Source organism: Tetrahymena thermophila (genome assembly GCF_000189635.1).
Source record: "Tetrahymena thermophila SB210 genomic scaffold scf_8254617, whole genome shotgun sequence".
NCBI classification, from domain to species: Eukaryota; Ciliophora; class Oligohymenophorea; order Hymenostomatida; family Tetrahymenidae; genus Tetrahymena; species Tetrahymena thermophila.
The window spans coordinates 83,293-105,618 of NW_002476387.1; the positions used below are offsets into that span (position 1 = coordinate 83,293).

Sequence of the window (22,326 nt, forward strand, 5' to 3'; positions counted from 1 at the left end):
TAGTTTTTATAGTAAATTCCTAAATAAGTTGATACATTTTTTTTTTGGTTGAAGTTTTAGTGTTTTTAATAATTTTTAAATTTGTATTTTAGGTTTAAGATTTGCATTTAACTTATTTAAGGAAATCTATCAGTACTGCAATTCATTCCAACTTGGAGTTGGGATAATAATTTATCAATAACGACAGAAATGGCATGCCCACCTGTCAGTTGGAACTCTGTTGGAATTTATTTTTTCATCGCAGAAAGTATGACAGTAATTTTCGTCACAAACATCGCAAATAAGTAGCAAATTTTCTTTATCTGACTTGGTACATATGTAGCAATAGCTTGGTTCTTAATTTACTGGTTCTTCTTCCGCTGCTTCTCCAAGGGCAGCCATGTCTTCTTAATCTTACAAGGCTTAAGCTTCTTAAATGTAGTCTTCTTCATTAACTTTTTATTTTTTTCTGTGAACTTTTATGGGTTTTGCATTATTGACTGTACCATCAAAATTTCTCTTTAAAATTTAGTTAAACTCTTGTCTGCACTCAGGGCAATTATTAGCTACTTTAGACCAATTTTCTATGCATTCAAAGCAAAATCTATGAAAACAATTGATCTCACCAAAGAAAGTCTATTAAGGATAATCTTAGCATACTGAACATTTAAAATGATCTATTTATCCAAGGTTAGCTCCTTTGACAAGTTTCTTCTTTTTTCTGTTTGCCTTTTGGTCTGCTATGCTCAAAAATATCTTCTCAGACTGAGCATTTTCTTCACCTTCTTCGTTGCTAGGTGAATGTAAATTTATTTGATCTTCATCTTCATATTAGTCGCCTTCATAGCTGTCGTCATTAATAAACGAATCAGCCTCATAATCATCATTCTCATCTACAGCTCCTTCAGATTCTGAAAAATCAAATTTCTTATTTCTATTCTACTTCCTTGATGAGGATCTTCTATCTTTTTTATCCGAAGAAGAGATAGCTCTCTCAGATTCAGATTAATCCGAATCAACGACTCTCTTCTTATTTTCTTTATTAGCTTTTTATTTATATTCTTCCTTTGATTTCTTTTTAGCCTCAGTCAAATAAATAGATTTTTCTTTTCTTCCTTGGAAACCATCATCAAAGTCGTTTTCATCATAATCTTCTAAACATATTTTTTTTCTCAGCTATTTTCTACATCCATTTCGATTATTACTTCTGTCTTAAGCATCAAAATCATCATACTCAGATTCCTCATCGTCATCATCAAAATCTTTCATTTCGTTTTTCTTTTTATTTTTATAGATTTTTTTTCTATTATCTATAAAATCATCTTCTTCATCATAATCATCTTCTCCAATACCATCTGATTTTGCTTCTTCTTCAAAGAATTAATTTACACTATCGTACTCATCATCATCGTCACTATAATCTTCTTCCTCTTAAATTAAGCGACGTCTTTTTGAATTTAAGTTATTGTTCTTCTTCTTTTACTCTTTTTATTTTTTAGAATTTTAAGAAAAGAGCTTTTTTTGAGATTTCTTTTATGTTTTAGGCTTATCAAATTCTTCTGAGTCTTCACTATCATCAAATATTTTAGATAAATTAGTTTTTTCAGATACATTTTTTTATTAATTGTTGTAGTTCGATGAAGATTATTTGAGAATTTAAAGTTAATGCTCTTTATTGCATTTAAATTTGTTAAGGATATTTGTCAAACTAGAAGATCTTTATGGGGAAGGAGTTGATTTTGATTTGAATAAAGTAAGTCCTTCTATTTGTTTATTGAGAGCCTACTATGATGAATTTCCAAGCAAATTTTTTTATTATGAATTCTAAGCAATTTTTTTGAGGTATTCAATGTCTTCGTCAGAATCATCATCATCTTGATCATTCCAATTCTTATTATCATTTGAATTGCTTTTTTATTGAAAATAACTGTTGCTTATAGGTTATGTTGAGAATTTTTATATTGGTGAGATTTTTTTGAGAGTGAATTTTTTAGATTACTGATTTTCACTGAATAAAGAGTTACTTTCTTCAATTTAATTAGAATTTTATTTATTTTAGCTTGAGTAAAGAGACTCATATTTTTTAAATTGTTCCTTTTCAGATGAAAAAAATTTATCTTAATCTAAAAATAATTAATTATTTTGAGAATTTGAACCAAAATTAATTTGATTCTATCTATTTTATGTTAAGTTATTGTTATTATTAAAATAATTGCTACTTTCGAATCCAAAAGATTCGTTTTAATTAATTGCTAAGTGTTTAGTTTAATTTTAATTAAAGATATTTTTTGGCTGTAAGAGAGATTGATTTTAATTCTTAATCTACTAACTCTTACTTATACTTACTGACGCGCTGTTTTTTAGGCGCTATTCATATGGATGAAAATCATATTCACTTTAATGGCTTTAGCAGTTTTCATCTTCATGAGTTTAATCTTCTTAAATCTTTGATAAACTTGATTTATTTGATCTATCTCCTAATGTTGTTAAGCTGCTTGCCTAGAAGACATCATTTCTCATACTCCCTTAGCTTTCAGAACGGTACTTATTTAGCAATTGATTCATTGATTAAACATGATTGGAGCTACTACGCTACAAATTTGCTGATAGTTTATAATTTTCATTTTAATTTTTAATTTATTTTTCTTAAAATGAGTTAATATAAGTCAAACCTTTCTTTTTTGATGAGTCAGACCAACACCCCTTCTCAACTGAGTCTTTGCCAACTGTAGTTTTATCTTGGCTATCTTTTTGATTATTCCCGCAAATAGAGGATGATATTAAATTATTTTTGCTAGATTTGGATTATTATAATTCGCAAGAATTATGGGAGTTCAGTTATTAAGAGTTTTATCTTTAAAATGTATTTATTTATGGGTTATTATGAAGTGAATTTTAGCGAGAATTAAATTATTAAAGGTGTAAATCATCTACTTGGCTATTTAAATTACTCGAAGCGCTTCTGATATCGTTTAAAATAGGAGTGTTAGAATCTTATGATTAAGTGCATAATACATTGTTTTTATTTTTAAAATTGTTAGTATGGGCAAAAGAATTTGGGGCTACGTTAGGAGTTACTTTTTGTTTGTAAAAAGCAGCTGAATATGGCTTGAACTACTCTATTATATTTTCGTCATCGCTTGATGAATCAAAGTAATTTTGGGTTTATTTTGTATTTAAAGAGGCAACAGTTCTCTCTGAAGATTTTAAATCTTTTTGAGATGATGTGAAGTTTGGCTACTTAGAAATTCCCTAAGTATATTAGCTTTATGAAGACACATCGGATTTTTCAAAAGATTTTGTTTTTAATTTATCGAGGTGTGGCTACGTACCATGGAAATTAGGTCTTTTAGCTGCTTAAAATTTATTAGCCTGGAAAAAATTATCAAGAATCTCATCGAGCTAAGAAGCGTTGCTGCTTGCGGTTGAAGTCTTAGAAGAATCCTTATTGCTTTAAGTTTTCATTTCTTATTGTTTTCTCTAATTATAATGAACAAGTATTTGCTCCTTTTTTGAATTATAAAAAACCGCAATACCCTTTATTTTATTATTTCTTCTTATGTTTTCTCTTTGTATTATCTTATATAATCAAGAGAATTTAATTTTTAATATTTCTTATTTTTTTATAAAATTTATATTTCCAAGCTATTCCTCTTTATATATCAAATTTCTTATTTTGTTGCTTTCTCTCCTTTCCCCTCTATTATCAATTAATTAAAGCTAAATTTGAATTAATTAGCTATTTATTTATTCATTCATTTATATGATAATTAATGCAAAATATGAGACTACATAGGTAATCCCATTTTTTATAATTTCCCACCTTAATGAATTTCAAAACAAAACACATACTTTTAAAATAAAATTGGAGCAACACAAGCCTTATCATAAAAAATGGAGGGATTTTCATATTTAAATTTTCGATCTTTAACAGTAATTAATTAGATATCATAAGATCAAAATTTTTTAAAATAAAAAAGTTATCAATATCAAAAATGCATTTTTATTTCAACTACTTTATGTTATCATCGCTATATCCTAATTTGATAAATAGATTCTCCATTGCTAATTGTAAATTATTTTGTGTTCCTTTATTCAAATATTCTTAAATATAATTAATTATTATTTGAATTATATTTTAAAACATTATATTTTTAAACAAAAAAAACATCGGAATATTTATTTTTATATTTAAAAAAAAAGAAAAATAAATTTGTTTGATTTTTAAAAAAAAAATAATTTGCTCAAAGAGAAAAAAGATGTTTATTATATGATGATTTCAATATTGATAATTAAAATAAAGAGAAAGCAATAATTTACTCATTCTACTAAAAGATAAAAAATGAATTAAAGTTTAACGAATTATAAGTACAATAAATACATAGTAATTTACACTGTAGAAGTAATTATATTTTATAGAAGTGACTATATTAAAAAAGTTGCTTAATGCATTTATTTATATAAAAATTATCAAATATGTTTTTAATCAGTATTTTATATATATAATTTATATGTGCGTTTTGTTTGGTTGATAGATAGATAGTTAGTTAGATAATAGCTATTCAATTAAGAATGTTAACTGTTTATTTTTTGAATTTATTAAAAATATCTAAAATATTTCATTTGAAACAAACTAATATGCCAGAACTCTTTTCACCTTAAGTCTATGCAAGATGGGAAAAGAGAACTAGTTCCTAATAAGTTTGATTTATTTTTTACAGATGGGAATATATTCCAGAAGCGAAGTGTTTCATCACCAGCTCCTGTCACTACATTCTATCCACAAGGACTCATAGCTAAATAAAGAACTCTTTATGTGTGTCCTGTCAAAGTTTAAATTTTTTTCATTGAAGGATATTTCCAAACTATAATCTAATTTAGACTATAGCCATGTGTTGATACTATTTCATTAACATTTTTTGAAAACATCAGATTGCAAACTTGAGAACCTGTATCTAAACAGTCAATTTACTAAAGTGTCTATGTGTTCCAAAATCTAATGCATCTGTCTGCTGTACCTCCTCCACTAGCCAAAATATTGTGTTGATGTGGAGAAAAACCTAAAGCTTTAACAGCTGCTGTATGTTGTGAAAACTTAGCTAGCTCGTCTTTTGTTTTCAAAGTCCATAAAAATAGCTTATTGTCATTACCTCCTGAAGCTAAGATATTTTCATCAAACGACCATTTTAGTCCACATATTTCCTAAAATAAATAAAAATTAATTAATAAAAAAAAATATATTTTTTTAACATTTAAAATATTGAACATACTCTAAATTTATCAATATGTTGGAATAAAATTAATTATTAACATTTAAAATTTTTATAAAATTAAAATTAGATATTAAATTTTATAAATTTGATATTCTGGTCAATTAATATTGAAATCTTACAGTTTATTGCGTTTTTAAGAAATAATTAATTGTAAATTAGTTCTACTTGAATTGAAGTTTTGTTGAAAATTTGTATCAAATTTTATTGATCAAATAAAAAATAAATAAATTAAATTGTGTTAGTTTTGTTTTATTATTGAGTAATAAATTTAATACTAATTTTAAATTAAAAAGTAGAAAAGAAGAACAACAATTAATTTATTATTCATCATATTATATTCTAATTGAAGAATTTTGATTGTATAAAAATTTGTTCATTTTTTTTGTAAAAAAAAATATTTTACTTATTTATGCCCTGAGTATTTCTATATATATTTCTAAGGAGCTCTCAAATCTCTTACTAAGATGTTTTTATCTTTAGATCCTGATGCAATCAGTGATCCGTTCCAAGCTATACTGCCGATTCTATCGGAGTGACCGTCTATTTTTAATAGTGGTTGCTCTTTATGATGAATGTCATAAATAAGTATATTTCCAATTGAATCACCAACTGCTATATGGTTACTGCGCTAGCTACAAGAAACTGAACTAACACCAACATCTCCAAGACCACAGAGTCTTGAAATAGTTGAGTTACAACCTGACCATATTGCAACTTAATTTTTCAATCCAACTGCTAGATAATTAAGAGGAGACCAATCCAGTAGATTCAAATAAAAGTCATCTTGTAAATTTCTTGATTCTAAAATTTTATAGGGTTGTTTAGGTATTTTTCTGATATTTTATTCATGTGACAGAATAATTTAATTATGTGCAGCAATTTTAAGTTCATTTTCATAATTTTATATTTACTGCTTAGTGCTGTAAGTTAATATCTTTTTTTATTTGTATGTTTAATATGCATTTATTTAGCCATAATTTATCATTTGGGAGTCTTTAAGAATATAATCTGCATTAGATGAGCCCCAGTGACGGCTCTATTGAAGAAGTTCAGGCGATTCTCCTAAAATTGAAGACTAGAGGAGGTTGGAATACAACTTTGAATTTTGCTAAACTCTTGGATTATCTGATTATCTCCTCATGGTTCCATCATCAATCTCATCTCCATTTGGTTATTAACTGCTATTTGAATTTTATTAGGAAGAGGAAGAAGAGAGTTGAGTTGGATTTATCAAATTATATAAATTTGTTGAAACTCTATTAGGAATGTACCTATCATTGTATTTTTTACCACTACTTTTCTACTTTTATCCGCTTGCATTACTTTTTATTTCTAGCTAACTGCTATTCTCATTATTTATGATTTACAGGCTAGATTATTATGAATGACTAGGTGTGCTTTCATTATTTGATAAATTCTCATATGTTTGAAAGTAAATCTAAGTCTTATCGCTATCTATTTACTGGGATTAATTTTTATCCATATTCAATGCATTTTCATTAAAAATGTGTCCTATACTGCTATCAGAACTTACTAGTTCTTGGCTTAAGTAAATTGATGGTGCTTTATTTAATTCTGTTTTAGTTTGGCATAAACTCTCACTTGCTTCGCTCTGCAACTTTTTATTTACTTTCCAAACCTAATTTTCTTCCTCCTAGTAATTATAGCTGCTTTGGTCAAAAATAATGGGTTTTACCTAAAATAAATATGGCTATTTAAGGCATTCTTCACCAACCTTACTATTTTAGTTAAAATTAGTTTGTTAATGGACAGATTGCTAATTTTCTATATGATTATTTGGAAATTTGGAGTTATTTTAAGATTATTATAATGTATTTGAAACACTTTGGTTGTCATTAATACTGTTAAAATACATTTAGGTATTGTTGCTTGAATAGAAATTTGGGTAATTATTTGAAGCGGAGACATTAAAGTTATTATGAACCCTGTTGTATTCATCTGAATTAGTTTTATCTGAAAGATAACCTCTTATCTTCTTAGTATCTGGATCATAAAACTTCAAACTTTCCTAGAGCTAATCTGCTTCTTTCTAGTAGACTTATTCTTCCATATACTCTAATTATTGTTTTTGCTTTTTTATTTATCAATTAAGTTAATGAAAAAAATTAAGTAATTTTATTATTATTTTTTAACTTGTTTAGTGTAAAATATTTATAAGCTACAAAAATGCGAACTTAGCTTCGCTTTATATTTGCATATATAATAAATACATGAATGAAATACATGCATGTAGGATTAATGAATTGAAATTTTTTACTAGAAATCAATTCTACTAATTTTTATTGATATTTTATGTCAATTTTTAGAATGTGCGCAAAATTTTGTTTATTAATCATTCATTGTTTCATTTCTTTATTTCTTTTTTTTGCTTGCCTTTTTTTATTAGATTTGATTATCAGAAATGGTATTTTAATGCTCAGTAGATTGATTGTTTATATATTAACAAAAATCATATATAATTAATTTCTTCTATAAATTTATTAGGTAAAAAATTTTTCTGTTGAGATTAACATAATAAACTATAATAAAAAAGAAAATTTTCAATAGCTTCAATTATCAAATCACTGACTCAAATAAATTGTTAATGATAAAATTTATATTTACTAATATTAAAATTTATTAATTAATTATTAACATCTTTAAATATTGAATATATTTTGTATATTTTTTAAGTATTTAATTATCAATAACAAATTAAAGTTAATTACTTCATAAAATAAATTCAATTATTAAAAAATTTATGATTAAAATTATACTTTTGGTATTTGTTGAACAATTTTAAGGAGATATTTTGTATCTTTTTGTATTAAAATTAAATTTTCATTACAATAATTTTAATGAAAAATTCAATATTAATATTTAAAAATTAAAACTAACAGAAATCTAATAAACATAAATATTTATTAAAAATATCATTAAAATTATTAAAATAGTAAATTAAATATAAATATATTATATAAGTGATTGATCAAATTAATTATGAAACTCTAGATAATTAAACTATTATTTTAAATTCTTTTATCTAAAATTTCAGTATATAGCCTTGAAAAAGGCAGTACCCTTGGGTACTATACATATATATATATTTTATTTTCAAGTATTTTAAGTTTTAAACAAAAAGTTAAACTAAATAAAATAAGACATAAAATTATTTATATTAAAAAGTTAGAAAAAATTCAATCAAGATCATTAAAAAATTTTAAAACTGTTTAAAAATGATTATTTAAAAATTTTGATTGAATAAAATAATAAAGCTCATTTATTCACAACTCATTTTATATATGACCAAAATTTTTAAATGCTTTCTTATCGTTCTAAATTAATTTTTTATCATAAACATTTTGATTTCTATTAGAATCTTAAACAAACGCCACATAGGTATCTTTTGTTACAGGATTTTCAATATCATAGTCCTTTTTTTAAATTTTATTCAATTTAAATACTTTTTAAAAAATATCATTAAATTATTTTACAGTTTCAAATTTATCTTTGATTTCTTAGTAAAGAGGTTTTTTAATATAGAACTCATTCATACTATTGTCTAATACCATATCTTTTAACTTATCCATAGGAAGTACGGCATTTAGAATACCGATAACAACACCAATAATTGCAAATGTCGAAGTTATATTATCTTAAGAAAGCATGTGCTCAAAAATTAAATTTGAAAACTAAAATTATTATTTATTTTAATACAAGAATTAATAAAAGTGTAATAAATGATACGCAGTATATAGGTACAATCAATTCTAACATCTCAGTCATTTCAACACAAAGCTCTGATCCAACATTATTTAACAAGCTTCTATGTTTAGCTAATTTGAACTTTTAAAAACAAAAATTATTTTTAAATATAAAAAATGAGTTAAATTTACTTTATGTATTAGATAAAATAAAACTAAAGTAAATAGAGTAGTTGCAGAGCCCATTGGAATCAAAGGTGAATAAAAAGCCATAAAATACATCTAGCTGATAATTAATGCATAGTCATATACTAAATCAGAAGCTGGGTCAGAATAAATACTAAGTTTAGATTAGATTTAAATATTAATTTAGTTTAGTGAAAAATTTGTAACATTACTCATTTAATTGTTTTTAAGTAAAATTGGATCTGGCGTAATCTTTAAGTTTTTTATCAGTCTACCATTAATAGTAAAGCTAAAAAATTCTAGAGACATCAATTAGCTGCATAAGAGGAATAATAATAGCATTCATAACAAAAATGTATTACATATTATATATTAGACCACCTTTATTTATTTAAATATTATTAATTTTTATAATTTTACTCATCGCAATTAAGCTAATCAATATACCTGTTCTATAAATTGCAACTCTGGCTGCTTAGATTCCATTTTCTTTAGTAAACCTTGGTACAATAACATCTATTATAAAAGACATAATTCCTGAATTCAAAAAATAAGCAATTGCCAATTTTCCTGCCATGTTAGTAGAAGCATCTGTTCTCAATGTAAAGTATGTTTTTCTATTTAAATTATTAAAAAATAAAGCAAATAAATTGATTTTAATTTTTTATAAAATTTTTAAATCCTATTGAATTATTCAACAACTAATTCTAATTAATTAAAAATAAAAAATGATTTATTAAAATAGTGAATTTACTAGTTGAAATAAGAAAGGAGATATCTTAAAATTGTATTTAGAACATAAACAACAAGTGAAACTAAAATAGCAAATGATTATACCCATAAACCATTATGCAAAAGACCAAGTTTTGATGTTTAAAACATTCTTTATAATTACAGCATACCACCAATTGAGCTATAACAAACTAGCATACATAATACGCTTACAAACCAAAATATAATTTTTCTCTTTTGAACAAAAGAGTGACTGTATTAAGTATTTTCCCAAATAATTTCATTTGGAGGAACAGCTTTAGTTATTTTAACTCCCTTATTTTATTTTTATTCATTGTTTTTATATAAAGCTGGAGGATCAACGCTATTGTCATAGTAATCTCCTAAAAATACTAAAAATTATTGCATTTTATGAATTTGAAATAAATATAAAAAAATTAAATTACATTTATTTTCTGATTAGTTTATTTCAGCAAATTTTTATATGACTAAATCTCTTTCTATTAATTAAAATTAACAAAATAAGAAAGTATTAAAAAATTAATAACAAAAGATAATTTTGATAATTTAATTAATTTTTAAAAACGGTCAAATTTAGGATTTTCTTTAAAGAAAAGTGTAAATTGATATAGCAAATAAAAAATTTAATTAGATATAATTAAAACAAAATAGTATAGTTTGATTACCCTCAACTCTACTAAAAACAACGAACACTTTTCCTGTAAAATATTTTATTAAATTTTCTTCAGTAAGATTCAAAGAAAGCCTCTTTTTTATCAAGAATCCCTATTAGCCAAAAATATTTAGTTAAATTTCTTCTATCAATAATAATAATAATAATTTACTTATTAAAATTTTTCTTCTTTTAGCTTCTATATCTCTTCACGAAGTTATCTTACTTTATATAATTCGTTTTCTGGAAGATTATCTATTATTTGCTGAAGCTAGAATATCTATTTATCTTTCTCACTTTCTATTTCTTAAATCTCTTTTAAATTCCAGCATACATTCACTGAAATAGGCTAAACTCCAAAAACCTATTATATTACATCTGCTGTATATCTTTCTATAGATTTTCCTTATAATCCCTCTAAATCGTTAGGAATGTTTTGAATAAAAATGGTGTAGGCAGAAGGACAAAATAAGGTTGAAACATTTTAAGTTAGTAGATAGAATTTTATTCTTGCCTTGAAAAGCAGTATTATTATGGTAAAAATTGTAAAAAAGTTTAAAACCTATTATAAACTCATGATCTAAGGAAGATTCCTTTTATTTGCCATACTAAAATACGTACTCCACGAGAGCTGGCATACTTCCGCTGCTTCAGGATCATATTCATCTATCATATCATCTGGTAAACAATCACATCCAAGTAAAGCATTTGACAAAATGTTAAAGGAAGATGAAGAAATGATGATAGCAAATACAATGTATATTTGATATTTGAGGAAAGTGTAAAATTATGGATAACCAACTCCTAAGAACCCGATATCCTCTGGCTCAAAATTCCAATTTAAAGGTTCATCAATCTTCCTTAAACAGCATGGGCATAACTCTGGAACAGTAAGAGATGGTCTACCGACCTTAATTGCAAGCTTTTCAATTGTAAAAATAATTATTTTTATATGAATACATAATTAACATATTATCAGTCTAAATAGAATTTAAAATTGATATCATTTTTTAAAATTAAACTAATAAATAATAAAATATCAAAGCGAGATTACTGAATGCTTTATAGCTATGTCATGTGATCCTACATAATCATCGCTGAGAATTCTTTTTTTGCTTTGTACATTTTGTTTCTTTTCCTATTGTTTAAGAGCATCTTCAATTCTTATTCTATTGCTTTTTATATTCGAAAGATCTAATTCAATCACATCATGGCTTGGCTTTGATAAATCCTTTTTATTATATGACTAAGTGAATTCAATATCACCTTTTGATCCATACTTATCCTTGAAAAGGTTATAACTTTTTTGCATTATTTTATATTGATGAGCTAGAATTTATTAAAATTACTTATTTAAAAGCTTTTATAAAAAATATCTTTAATTCAAACCATCAATAAATAAATAAATATTTATTAGTAATATCCCATAGCAAAAGTAAAAGTTAATAGGATTTATTAAATTTTTAGTGTTTTGTTTAGATCAAAGAAGTAATCAATATAAAGAAGAAATCTTTTATAAATTAAATTGAAAATATAAATTTATTAATTTTGGAATTATTTTAATAAAGTATTTATTTAAGTTATTTCAATGATAGAAATAATATTTTTGAAAATTTTACTGTCTCATATGTCTCATAGACTTCTTAGGAATTTCATCTAAACAATTATAAATATTTCTTTAAAAATTAAATAAATTTTTCAATTAAATCGTTTTCTAATGAGAAAATAAATCTCTCTATTTTTAAGAAAATTAGTACTTAAATTTTTTAACTTCCTTAAATTTGTTTGCAAATTGTTAATTTTTAAAAAAAATAACACAAATATAGCTGACTAATTCGTTGATTGATGTATTTATATAATTTCAAAAAGTTTAAAAAATAAATATTTGAGATATTTAATATAGTTTGATAGAAAATAAAATATAAGAATAAATATATATACTTTTACAAATTTATATAATAAAAATGGAATAATAATGAATGATAATTCTTAGTGGAAAAATGAAATATTATGGTTTAATGAATGAATAGTATACTAGAGATTATTTATTAGTTTTCAGATTATATTTGCTTAGCTTTTTTTAATGATATGTATGTAGGTAAGTGTTTGCTTATTTGTTTGAGTGTCGTTTTTAATTAAATACAACGGTAGATTATTTTACTATTAATTACAGATTTCTATTAAGGAACGAGTGTTTGTTTACATTTATAACTATCTCAACATATTTACTTTAAGTTGGTATCATTAGGCAATTTCAGTAATAAATAGCTAAGCACTCATTAAAATAATTAATTATCATTTTTATATTTGGAAAATAGGAAAGGTAGTTAGTTGTTAGTGTGTGAGTATTTGGTTTAGTTATATTTGAAAGAAAATGTATGAATAAAAAATGTGAATATTTTCTTTCTTAGCACCTTTTTTGAGTAAATGTACCTATTTCAGCATATCTACTTTATTGTTAAAAAATTGCTTTAAATGCGATTGATTGAGTTGGAATTGACTTACATAAACTATTATTATTATTACTATTATTATTTCTATGGATTTACTAATTATTTTTAGTTTAGATAGTTAATTATTTATTTATTATTATTAATATTATTTTTATAATCTTACATATAAGTTGGTTGGTTATTTCTATATTATTATTATTACTATTATTATAATATATTATGCATGTATATAACACTGGAGTTTAGGAAAATTATTAATCGAAAAATTATTAAGAAATTTGAAATAGATAAATTTTCATCCTTTCTTTCTTTAATGAATAGTTGAGATAAATAAATTTATTTATTTATTTATTTGATCTAGCTTAAAGCATTAATTATATAATACCAGTTTGATGTTAGTATTGTAATTAATATAATATTGTTAAATTATTAATTAGTTTATTTTGATTTTTTATTAATTTACTTGAATTAAGATTTGTTTGTTTATTTGTTTGTATCTTTTTGTAGTTGTTAATTATTCAAATGCAATTAAGAATTAACTAATTTTTCTAATTTCTTTTTATTTTATGCTATTTTTCTATAAAAGAAACATATGACTTAATCTCCACAATTAAAAATGAAATAGCCTCTTTTTTAAAGCTTTGTTTGGGAGCAATAAAATAAATTTAAGGAGCAATTAATGATTACCATTACTTTTACTTACTTAGTTACTTACAGATTGATAGATTTATTTAATTATTATTAATTAAATGTTTTGGCATCTTCTTTAAAAAGAAAAATAAAAACTAGCGCTTGCATCATCTATAATTTCTGCTATTTTTGGTTTCAGATTTTGATCTTTTCTAAATCTTATTGGGACTTAATATTTTTATTTTAAATTATTTACATTAAATTTTTCTATAAAAATTTACTTTGAATATAGATTATTTTTTTTGATTTCACTTTTAGGACAAAGCTGATGATCTACCATTTTGCATTCTAGCATATCTTCAAATTAATCGCTTATGATGCTTAAAGTTTTTTTGTTGTTTTTTTAGTTACTTCCTTATGAAGGAGTATTTTTTCTTCTGAGCTCATATCTATTGTTACAGCTAGATCTAATTTAATTTGGTTTTTCAAAAAGAATCAAATCAGGCATTTTATTATTAGCAGATGGGTGAGTATTATTAAATTAATTTTTCGAGTATATGTGCTATTCTGATAAATATTCTTGGTAATCTTTTTAATTGCAAGTGCTTTCAAAATTAGCTTTAATATTATTATCGCTATTCTACTACTTATTTCCAGACTCATCATCTATCAGCTTTGTTGTGTCGTGACTTGAGGAAATCTCTTTAGCTATAAAAGCCTTACTATATTGCTTTCCGTTTTTAGGATATGGAAAATGACTTGCAATATAATTTCCATTTATGTGATTTTCATTTCCACATTAATCATAAAAACTCTTTTGATCTGCGCTTGTCAATATGGCTTCATCTGAAGAGCTCTTGTTATTTGGATTAATACTCACGTTCTAATCATCTGTAGTATCAGTCTACTTTTATAAATTTTTTAAAATGAATTGTCTAAAAATTAAAAATTAGATTTAATAAAATTTGTTGGAAATAATTCTAAAAATACATACTTAATAATCCTCAAAGCAATTTTCAAAAAAGGAAAATTTCATTTAAAATTAATCAAAAGATTCAATTAATAAACAAATATTTTTGAATATTATTAGCTCTTTTTTCAAAAAAAATATAGTAAAATTTTTGAATAGCTTTTGCTGGAAAAAAAGTTCAATACTAATCTTATAAATTAAGTGGATTTGGAGTAGATCTTTGAATAATCTAACAAATTAATTAATTAATTCAGCTTTGAGTTGTAATTAATTTATTTTTTTAAAAGATTCTCATAACCTTAATAAAGTAAGAATATTTCTAAAATTTTGGTAAACTTTAACCAGTAAAGAAAATCATTATTTAAAATATATTTAATAAATTGATAAAATCGAGTTAGAATATTAGCAAATCGAAATAAGATCAAAAGAATGCTTACAGTACGCTATTCGAGGTAGTATTTCATATCCTTTTACTACTTTTAAATGAGCTGCTTTATGTAATCGAATGTTTACTATTTTATAATAAAAATAATTATAAAATCCAGATTTCTTTATTATATTCTATCTATATAGTTTGAGCAGAATTATTAATTTTATGGGAGACTCTTAACAAAAAATAATAATAATTATTATTATTATAATTCATGGAAAGCTGATTTTCAAATTTTATAAAGCTCAAACTCAATTAAAAATTGCAAATTTGCTAATGTGCGCTTTTCATGAACAAATCAAACAAACTAACAAAAAGAACAATCCCTATTTATATTTCTTATCGAAAAATAGATATTCTTTATAATAAATATTTTCTTTTTTCTCTAATTCTATTTGTTTGTTTGTTTATTTATCTCCATTACTGCTGCTTATATACTTGTCAACCAAATTGACTTCCCCCAGTTTATTTATTTATTTAGTTTGTTTGTTTTTCACTTGTTTATCTATTTGTTTTTTTTTTTTTTTGCTTTTTAGTTGGTTAGTTAGTTATTTATATAAACTAAATGCTAAGTATATTAATGAAATCACCTTTTAATAATTAATGTTTTTAGCTTAGGGTTTTCTATATTAAGTGCGTGCATGCTAGTTTATTGAGAGGATGTAACCTTCTTCTTCATTCATATACTCATTTCTTTCATTTGTATTTGGAACTGTATATTCAAATTCTTCTTGATAGTGCGTTGAGTTTTCCATCTAATTGGCTAATGATTCTTAAATTTAAAGATCTCTTCCTTACTCTCTATTATACTCATCTCTAAGCTTTTCTATTTTTAATGAGTGCTGATTGTCATTGTTTATTAAATTGTAATTCATATTAAAAGCAGTCTAGCATTAAACTTATCTCTTGATTTTATCATTTATCGAATGTTGATTTACACCTCTTGGGTGATTCCTATATTAATCCAAATTATTATGATTATTATTTTGATGCAAATCAGTATTTTCTATGAAGCAATTTTTATCCCAATAACACACCTCTTATCTCCTCTTATCTAGAGATGAAGACCTTTATGCTGAATGAGAGCGAATTTACTTTGCTTGCTTACTTGTTTGTTGAAGTTTATGTTAATTCTAACTTTATGCTGCATTGAAAGTATTAATATTTTCTTTTAATTTAAATTAATGAGGCTTTTAAATCTGCTCAAGTCTTTAATGATGCTAAAATGAATTAAGTTAAGAGTTTGGCTAAATATGATGCCAACTTTCATGCTCTTCTTTATCCTTTTCATATTTTTCAGTAACTGTTTAGCCAGAGTTTTTTAGCATAGGGGTTACTCTTGATAGTTACTCATAAAGGGAACCCTTCCTCTTGTTCATCGGTTCTGTTTTTTCAAACTACACCTTATTTATTAAATTGTCAACTCTGAAATATCTTTCTTCTTTATTTCTCTCTAAAATCACAGATACAACCTTTTGAATAGTAATTATTAAACTAAAATTGCTTTTTGCCTTGTTTCTTCCACTTTTTCTTTATCTAAAATTCTTTACTTCCTCTATAATTTACTTAGGTTCTCTCTCTCTTTCACTCTTAATAATCAAACAAAAACTAATCAACCTAATCCTATCCAATCCAATCCAATAATTATTTATTTATTTATTTACTTCAATTAATCAATATCTCATCTAGTCCCTTTAATTTTTTCTTTATCATTCATCTTCCGTCAATTTTACTCCAAAGCACTTTTTCACTTAATATCACTCAAAAATATTATAATATCAATTCACTTTTAGTTATATAAAAACATAAAAGTATTGTATGCCTGTATATATGTATATATGTATGGAATTTTAGTTTGCCAAATTATATAATTTAATTTTCATTTTTATCACTTTTAGACATTTTATACAAATTTCGTATTAAAGTATGTTATTCAAACGAAATGTGATAAAATTACTTTTATAAAATTATTTCTATTTTATATACTCAGAGTTCTTTAGTATAAAAAGCTTTTTATTTAAAAAATATGGTTAGAATCGTTTTTCTAAAATTTCACACATAAAAATTCTATCATCTCATTAAAGCTTTTATTTGAAAATATTAGAAATAGTTCAATTAAATTTATTAAAAACTTAGTTTAATATCTTGATATACTTTTCTTATTTGTTTCTTGGTATTCCTTTTCAAATTTATTTTAAATAAAAGTAGCTAATTTGGCGTAAAATAAATTTCATTTTTTTTTTTCTAAATTAAGATAAAATATTTTAAAGAAAAAATAAAATAATTCTTTAAATAAATATTCAAAGGATATTTATTTAATTAAAAAATTAAGCTTTAGATTACATTCTTATATTATTGGCTATTCAATATTTTATTCCAATTAATAAAATTCTTAACTCTCGCATTACACATGACTTAAAGTAAATTTACAAAACAAAAAATATTCAGCTTGCTTGTTTGTTTATTAACTTTTCACAAATATTAATACATAGATAGATATGCAATCAATGAAAATTGTCATTGTTAAACATAGTTTTTTTATAAATATATCAAGAAATTTATGTAATCATATCACACAAGGTTAAAATCTTTTAGAATTAAAATAATCTTAAATTCATGTAAATTATTTAACAAAAAATAGGTACATATTTTACCACTATCTTGTTGCTGTAATTATGAATAAATTGTAAAATATAAACTCTTAAATTTTTGGTTAATTAAATAACGAATAAATAAATAAATATATTTTGAATATAATATTTAGTACATATAAATAATAATTGTAATAAAAAACACCATAAACAATAAATTTTGATTGCTTTATTATGGTTCCTATAACAAGCTTTATATTTCAAGAGGGAAATAAGTCTCTTAGGAGTGATTTGGTGTAAGATTCTAAAATTAGCCGAGTATTTTCTCCTAAGAAAACTAGTAGATAATTAAATGATAACTACAATATGTACGATTAAAATGGACATAAAAAATAATTTGCAGTCAATGAATAAAGATAAAATTTTCAAGCTGGTAAAAGTCTTGATCGAAATCTAAAACCTTTAGGTTAATCAAATAGAAAAAACAATAACTCTCAAAATTAAAATGGCTAAAATTAGTAAACAGTTTTGAGACAGTATGAGTTAAATTATTAAAGACTTTTGAAATACAAGTAATGTAATCAATTAATTTTTAAAAGCTTAGTTAATGCATGAGCTAAATAAACTTTATATATTATTATAAAAAAATAGTCTTGGAAGAAAAAGCTAGAGAAGAAATCGAAAGATAAAATGGTAAAGTTATGTTGAAATATAGAAGCTTATTTTGATGTTTTTTGAATTAAAACAGATGTATAAAATGTAATCGTTGTCAATAAAAAAAATCCTGAAGAAAGATTTGAAATACCACCAAGATATATATAGTAAAGCTTTAACAATTTCTAAATTCTACTTTAGACTAATAAAAAGAAAACCTGTTAAACTTAAATAATTAAAATACATTTCTAATTATTATGTAATTTATTAAATTATAAACTTTTAATAAAATCTACAGAATTTCAAGAGAAAGGTCTGAAGATAGAAGGTATAACTAAATGAATGACTCTTAGTATATGAATTCTTCCTTAAAATAATCTAAATATTAAAATTAATACACGTCACCTAGAATTTAATCACCTAAAAGCCCATATAAAGTATTATTAAGTTTGGTTTAAGCAATATTTTTTCATTCGTCTTTCCTTTAAATAAAGAGACATTTAGAATTAAGTTAGCAGATGCCAACTCAGAGAGGCTTATCTTCTCTTGATAATAGAAAGACGCCTCCTTATACTTATAGATAAAATGTTTAAAAAGTTATGGTATAAGCATAGTAAAGTAAAACATTGGAAGAAGATGTAAATGTTGTACAAAGTAATTATAGTACCAAGCTAAATTAACTGATGCCCAAAATAGCTCCAAAAAAGATGATTGAAGAATTAAGTTCCAGTTCTCCAAGCAATAATAACAATTAATTTAGATAAACAAACAGTTCAAAAAAATATTATTAAACTCAAAATTTTGAATTTGTTATGGAAGAATCGCTAAACACAACAACTATTCATGGGACTAAATAAATTAATAAAATAAATATATTCAATAATCAAATATCTAAAACATTTTACAAACCTAAACAATAAATCTAATTGGATAATTTTATGAAAGATATGCAAGAGCAGTCACTAGGGTTAAAAAAAACAGATTTATTATTTGACAACAACAATTAAAGTAGTAAAAACAAGTCTCTAATTTAAAATAGGACTCCTTCTAATTAATACCAAAATGAATCAAAAGGTAAATTATTAAATCTATTATAAAACTTTTTAAATTTGAAATTTTTTTTAGGGGAAGTTATAAAGTCATTCAAAAGTGCCACTCCTAATAATCTTGAAGCGTCCAATAGATAAAACATAAGGGTCTCTCAAATAAATAGAGTTGGTCTTAGGGAATTAGTTAGACCCTATGCACGCCCTCCTAATATTGTTTATGATCAAAGTGAATTATTATCTCTGAGCAGGAACTAAAGTCCTGATGATTTTTCATAGCAACAATATCAAAAAATTAATGGATAAAATAATTAATTTAATATGAAAAACGAAAAGGCTATTGAAGAAAGCAAAATAGTTTAATAAAATTAAAATGGTGAATTATAAAATGATAAGTTAATAAGTTAAAATATCTAAAATTAAATAACAAACAACACTAACAATTATCCTCTTGAAAGCCATCAAAAAGTCAACACTAATTCAAACAATAATAATTAAAACAACAATAACTAAAGTAGTTTGCAAACAAGTGGTCATGTATTTTCAGAAAAGTAGTTCAATCTTTAGATAAGAGAATCTAAAATTCCTTTACTAAAGAATTTACTTAATAGTGATGGAGCATTTATATAAACACCCGTAACTCCGTTTGGAAATAATGAAGTTTATGATGCTTAGTACCATGAAAAAAAAATGGAATATAATTTAAAATAAAACTTAATTATTAATTAAGACTAAAAAAATGGCCTTATCATTTCAAACATGTAAGATGGTGAAAGAAAAATAAATAATCTAAAAATAAAATCAAAAGAAAATAGATTTAATTATGGTATATTAGAAATAGGTTCTTTGTCTACAAACTTTGATATAGCAATTTAAAATGTTAAAATGGAAAGTTTGTTTATGGTCGAAGAATACACTTTCGATGTACTAAAAGTAATTATATTGTAGTTTCTGTATTTATAAGAAATTTATTTTATTTTTTTAATAGTTCATCAAAGAAAACTTTAAAGTAAGAAAAATATGTAAACTTTACTTAAAGAATACAAATGATAATAATTACAAGATAATAGAAGGTATTTTTAAAGATAAAAAGATCTTATTGAACTATAAACGAATGATCATCTTTGAAAGAATTGTCATTTTAACTCTAATTTTGTTTAGCTATACTCCATAGTAGCCTATGCCTTTGGATATTTAAGTTCTCCTAAAAAACTTATGCTATTATATACATAACAATGCTACTTTACTTATAGAATTGCTATTAGATATTTTTACATAGACTAAAAATCTTCATGTAAAATTTTTCTTTAAAACAAACTTTAAGCCATATTTTAAAGCTTAAAAAGACATAAATTAATTAATATTTTAAAATTTTATGTCATAAAATAAATATTTTTTTTATAAAAAGCCAAATTGGGAAAAACTCACTGAAATTTTTCACTTAAGACTGAAAAAATAAAATACAGCTGATAAGAATGAAATTGTTGATTTGATTATATAGAATAACTCTTAAATTGAGACGCTATTTACTTAGTTAAAGCAAAAATACAATTATGAATTTATGCTTCATATATCTAAATACAAGGACGAGGCTCTTTAAGTAGATAATCTAGCAGACTCCTTAAATATGCTTTAGGTTAAATCTCAAGAAATAGTAAAAAATCTTTAAATTTTATTTTAATTCTTAAAATATTTAAATTAAAAGCTAACTACTGTTAACGAAACTAAAAAGTCTCAATAAAAAACTGATTATATTAAGTAAGACGATGAAGAGAACTAAAATAATTTTAATAACATTGAAGATTATATTAAATATGAATAAAAAAATAAAATTATCTACTCAAACGATTACCAAATCGATGATGACGAAGAAGGTGAAGAAGAAGATGACAGTGAAGAAGAAGAATAATATTAAAGTTCTATTGCTTCTTAAAGTAGTAGTGGAAAGATAGAAAAAGAAAGGACTGAAAAAGATAGCTAGAATGAACAAAATAGCAAAGAAAAAAAGAAAACAAAATCATAAAGTTAGAGAAAAGGTACTTCTGTTAAAGAGCCTTATCTTCCACCTATTAATACTAAATATAAATACACATTAGTGCTAGATTTAGATGAAACTTTAGTGCACTATCATGAAGTAATTTTATTTTTCAAATTAAATATATTTTTTTTAATTAATTAACTCTTTTATTACATACAGATGGAAGATTAAACTGGTGGAGAATTTTTGATAAGACCTTTTGCAGAATAATTTTTATATGATATGAGTAAATATTATGAAATAGTAATTTTTACAGCAGCTGTTAAAGAATATGCAGATTGGATTTTAGATATTATAGACAAAGATAAAAATATTTCATATAAACTTTATAGGCAACACACTGTTTTTGATGGACAATATAACTTAAAAGACTTAAGTAAATTAGGCAGAAATATAAGTAAAACGATTATCATAGATAATCTTCCAGAAAATTTCTCAAAATAACCAGAAAATGGTATTTTTATTCAGTCATGGTTTGGAGAAAAAGATGATAAGGCTTTGTTCGATTTATCTCCACTTCTTAGATGTATAAATTAAATTAAATGATATAAAGTTTAATCAACGTATTTATTCTAATTTTTAAAACAGAAATAGTAGAAAAAGAGAGTCCAGATGTGAGAATAGCATTAAGAAAGTTCAGTGATTAAATAGAGGAAAATATGAGAAACGGTATTTAATACCCACATCTTAATCTTATTCTATGACATAATTATAATTTTAAAAAGATATTTTAAAAAAGAAAAATGTAAAAAAGAAAATTTCCATAAAAAATAATTTTAAAAAAATTCATAAATATTTTGAAAAATTATATAAAAAATTAATTTAATTATATTAGTTAAAAACACTTATCTGTTTATTTTATATAAAGTATTTAGATTATCTAGTTTAATTAGTAAAATATTTCAACGATCTACATTTTTTCATTTATTTTAGCTTTCTGTATGACTTCTTTGCAAACATGTTTCAT

General features: G+C 23.6%; 5 protein-coding genes across 5 annotated transcripts; 1 reads left to right on the forward strand and 4 right to left on the reverse strand. All coding sequences in view use genetic code 6, as the record gives it.

The window, feature by feature from the left end:
* Window positions 1-174: 174 nt before the first annotated feature.
* TTHERM_00193420 (C3HC4 type (RING finger) zinc finger protein) lies at window positions 175-3,444 on the reverse strand (the record flags this gene model as incomplete). The annotated part of the gene is made up of 1 exon (XM_001017095.1): window positions 175-3,444. The coding sequence occupies one exon, from the start codon at window positions 3,442-3,444 to the stop codon at window positions 175-177; it is 3,270 nt and encodes a 1,089-aa protein (XP_001017095.1).
* A 1,188-nt stretch (window positions 3,445-4,632) lies between these two features.
* TTHERM_00193430 (WD-repeat cell cycle regulatory protein) lies at window positions 4,633-7,323 on the reverse strand (the record flags this gene model as incomplete). Its single annotated transcript, XM_001017096.3, has 2 exons — window positions 4,633-5,181; window positions 5,656-7,323. 2 exons carry the CDS (start codon window positions 7,321-7,323, stop codon window positions 4,633-4,635), a joined length of 2,217 nt encoding a protein of 738 aa, XP_001017096.1.
* Window positions 7,324-8,536: 1,213 nt separating this feature from the next.
* TTHERM_00193440 (kinase domain protein) lies at window positions 8,537-11,859 on the reverse strand (the record flags this gene model as incomplete). Its single annotated transcript, XM_001017097.2, has 11 exons — window positions 8,537-8,686; window positions 8,747-8,944; window positions 9,000-9,098; window positions 9,149-9,296; window positions 9,355-9,523; window positions 9,590-9,759; window positions 9,897-10,266; window positions 10,321-10,374; window positions 10,561-10,660; window positions 10,720-11,469; window positions 11,602-11,859. 11 exons carry the CDS (start codon window positions 11,857-11,859, stop codon window positions 8,537-8,539), a joined length of 2,466 nt encoding a protein of 821 aa, XP_001017097.2.
* Window positions 11,860-13,797: 1,938 nt separating this feature from the next.
* Window positions 13,798-16,409, reverse strand: TTHERM_00193450 (hypothetical protein; the record flags this gene model as incomplete). Its single annotated transcript, XM_001017098.4, has 4 exons — window positions 13,798-13,858; window positions 13,912-14,534; window positions 15,038-15,112; window positions 15,621-16,409. The coding sequence occupies 4 exons, from the start codon at window positions 16,407-16,409 to the stop codon at window positions 13,798-13,800; spliced, it is 1,548 nt and encodes a 515-aa protein (XP_001017098.4).
* A 1,446-nt stretch (window positions 16,410-17,855) lies between these two features.
* TTHERM_00193460 (NLI interacting factor-like phosphatase) lies at window positions 17,856-22,063 on the forward strand (the record flags this gene model as incomplete). Its single annotated transcript, XM_001017099.2, has 11 exons — window positions 17,856-18,198; window positions 18,273-18,314; window positions 18,370-18,442; window positions 18,574-18,712; window positions 18,770-19,349; window positions 19,401-20,254; window positions 20,310-20,615; window positions 20,730-20,975; window positions 21,027-21,455; window positions 21,519-21,885; window positions 21,948-22,063. 11 exons carry the CDS (start codon window positions 17,856-17,858, stop codon window positions 22,061-22,063), a joined length of 3,495 nt encoding a protein of 1,164 aa, XP_001017099.2.
* Window positions 22,064-22,326: the final 263 nt, after the last annotated feature.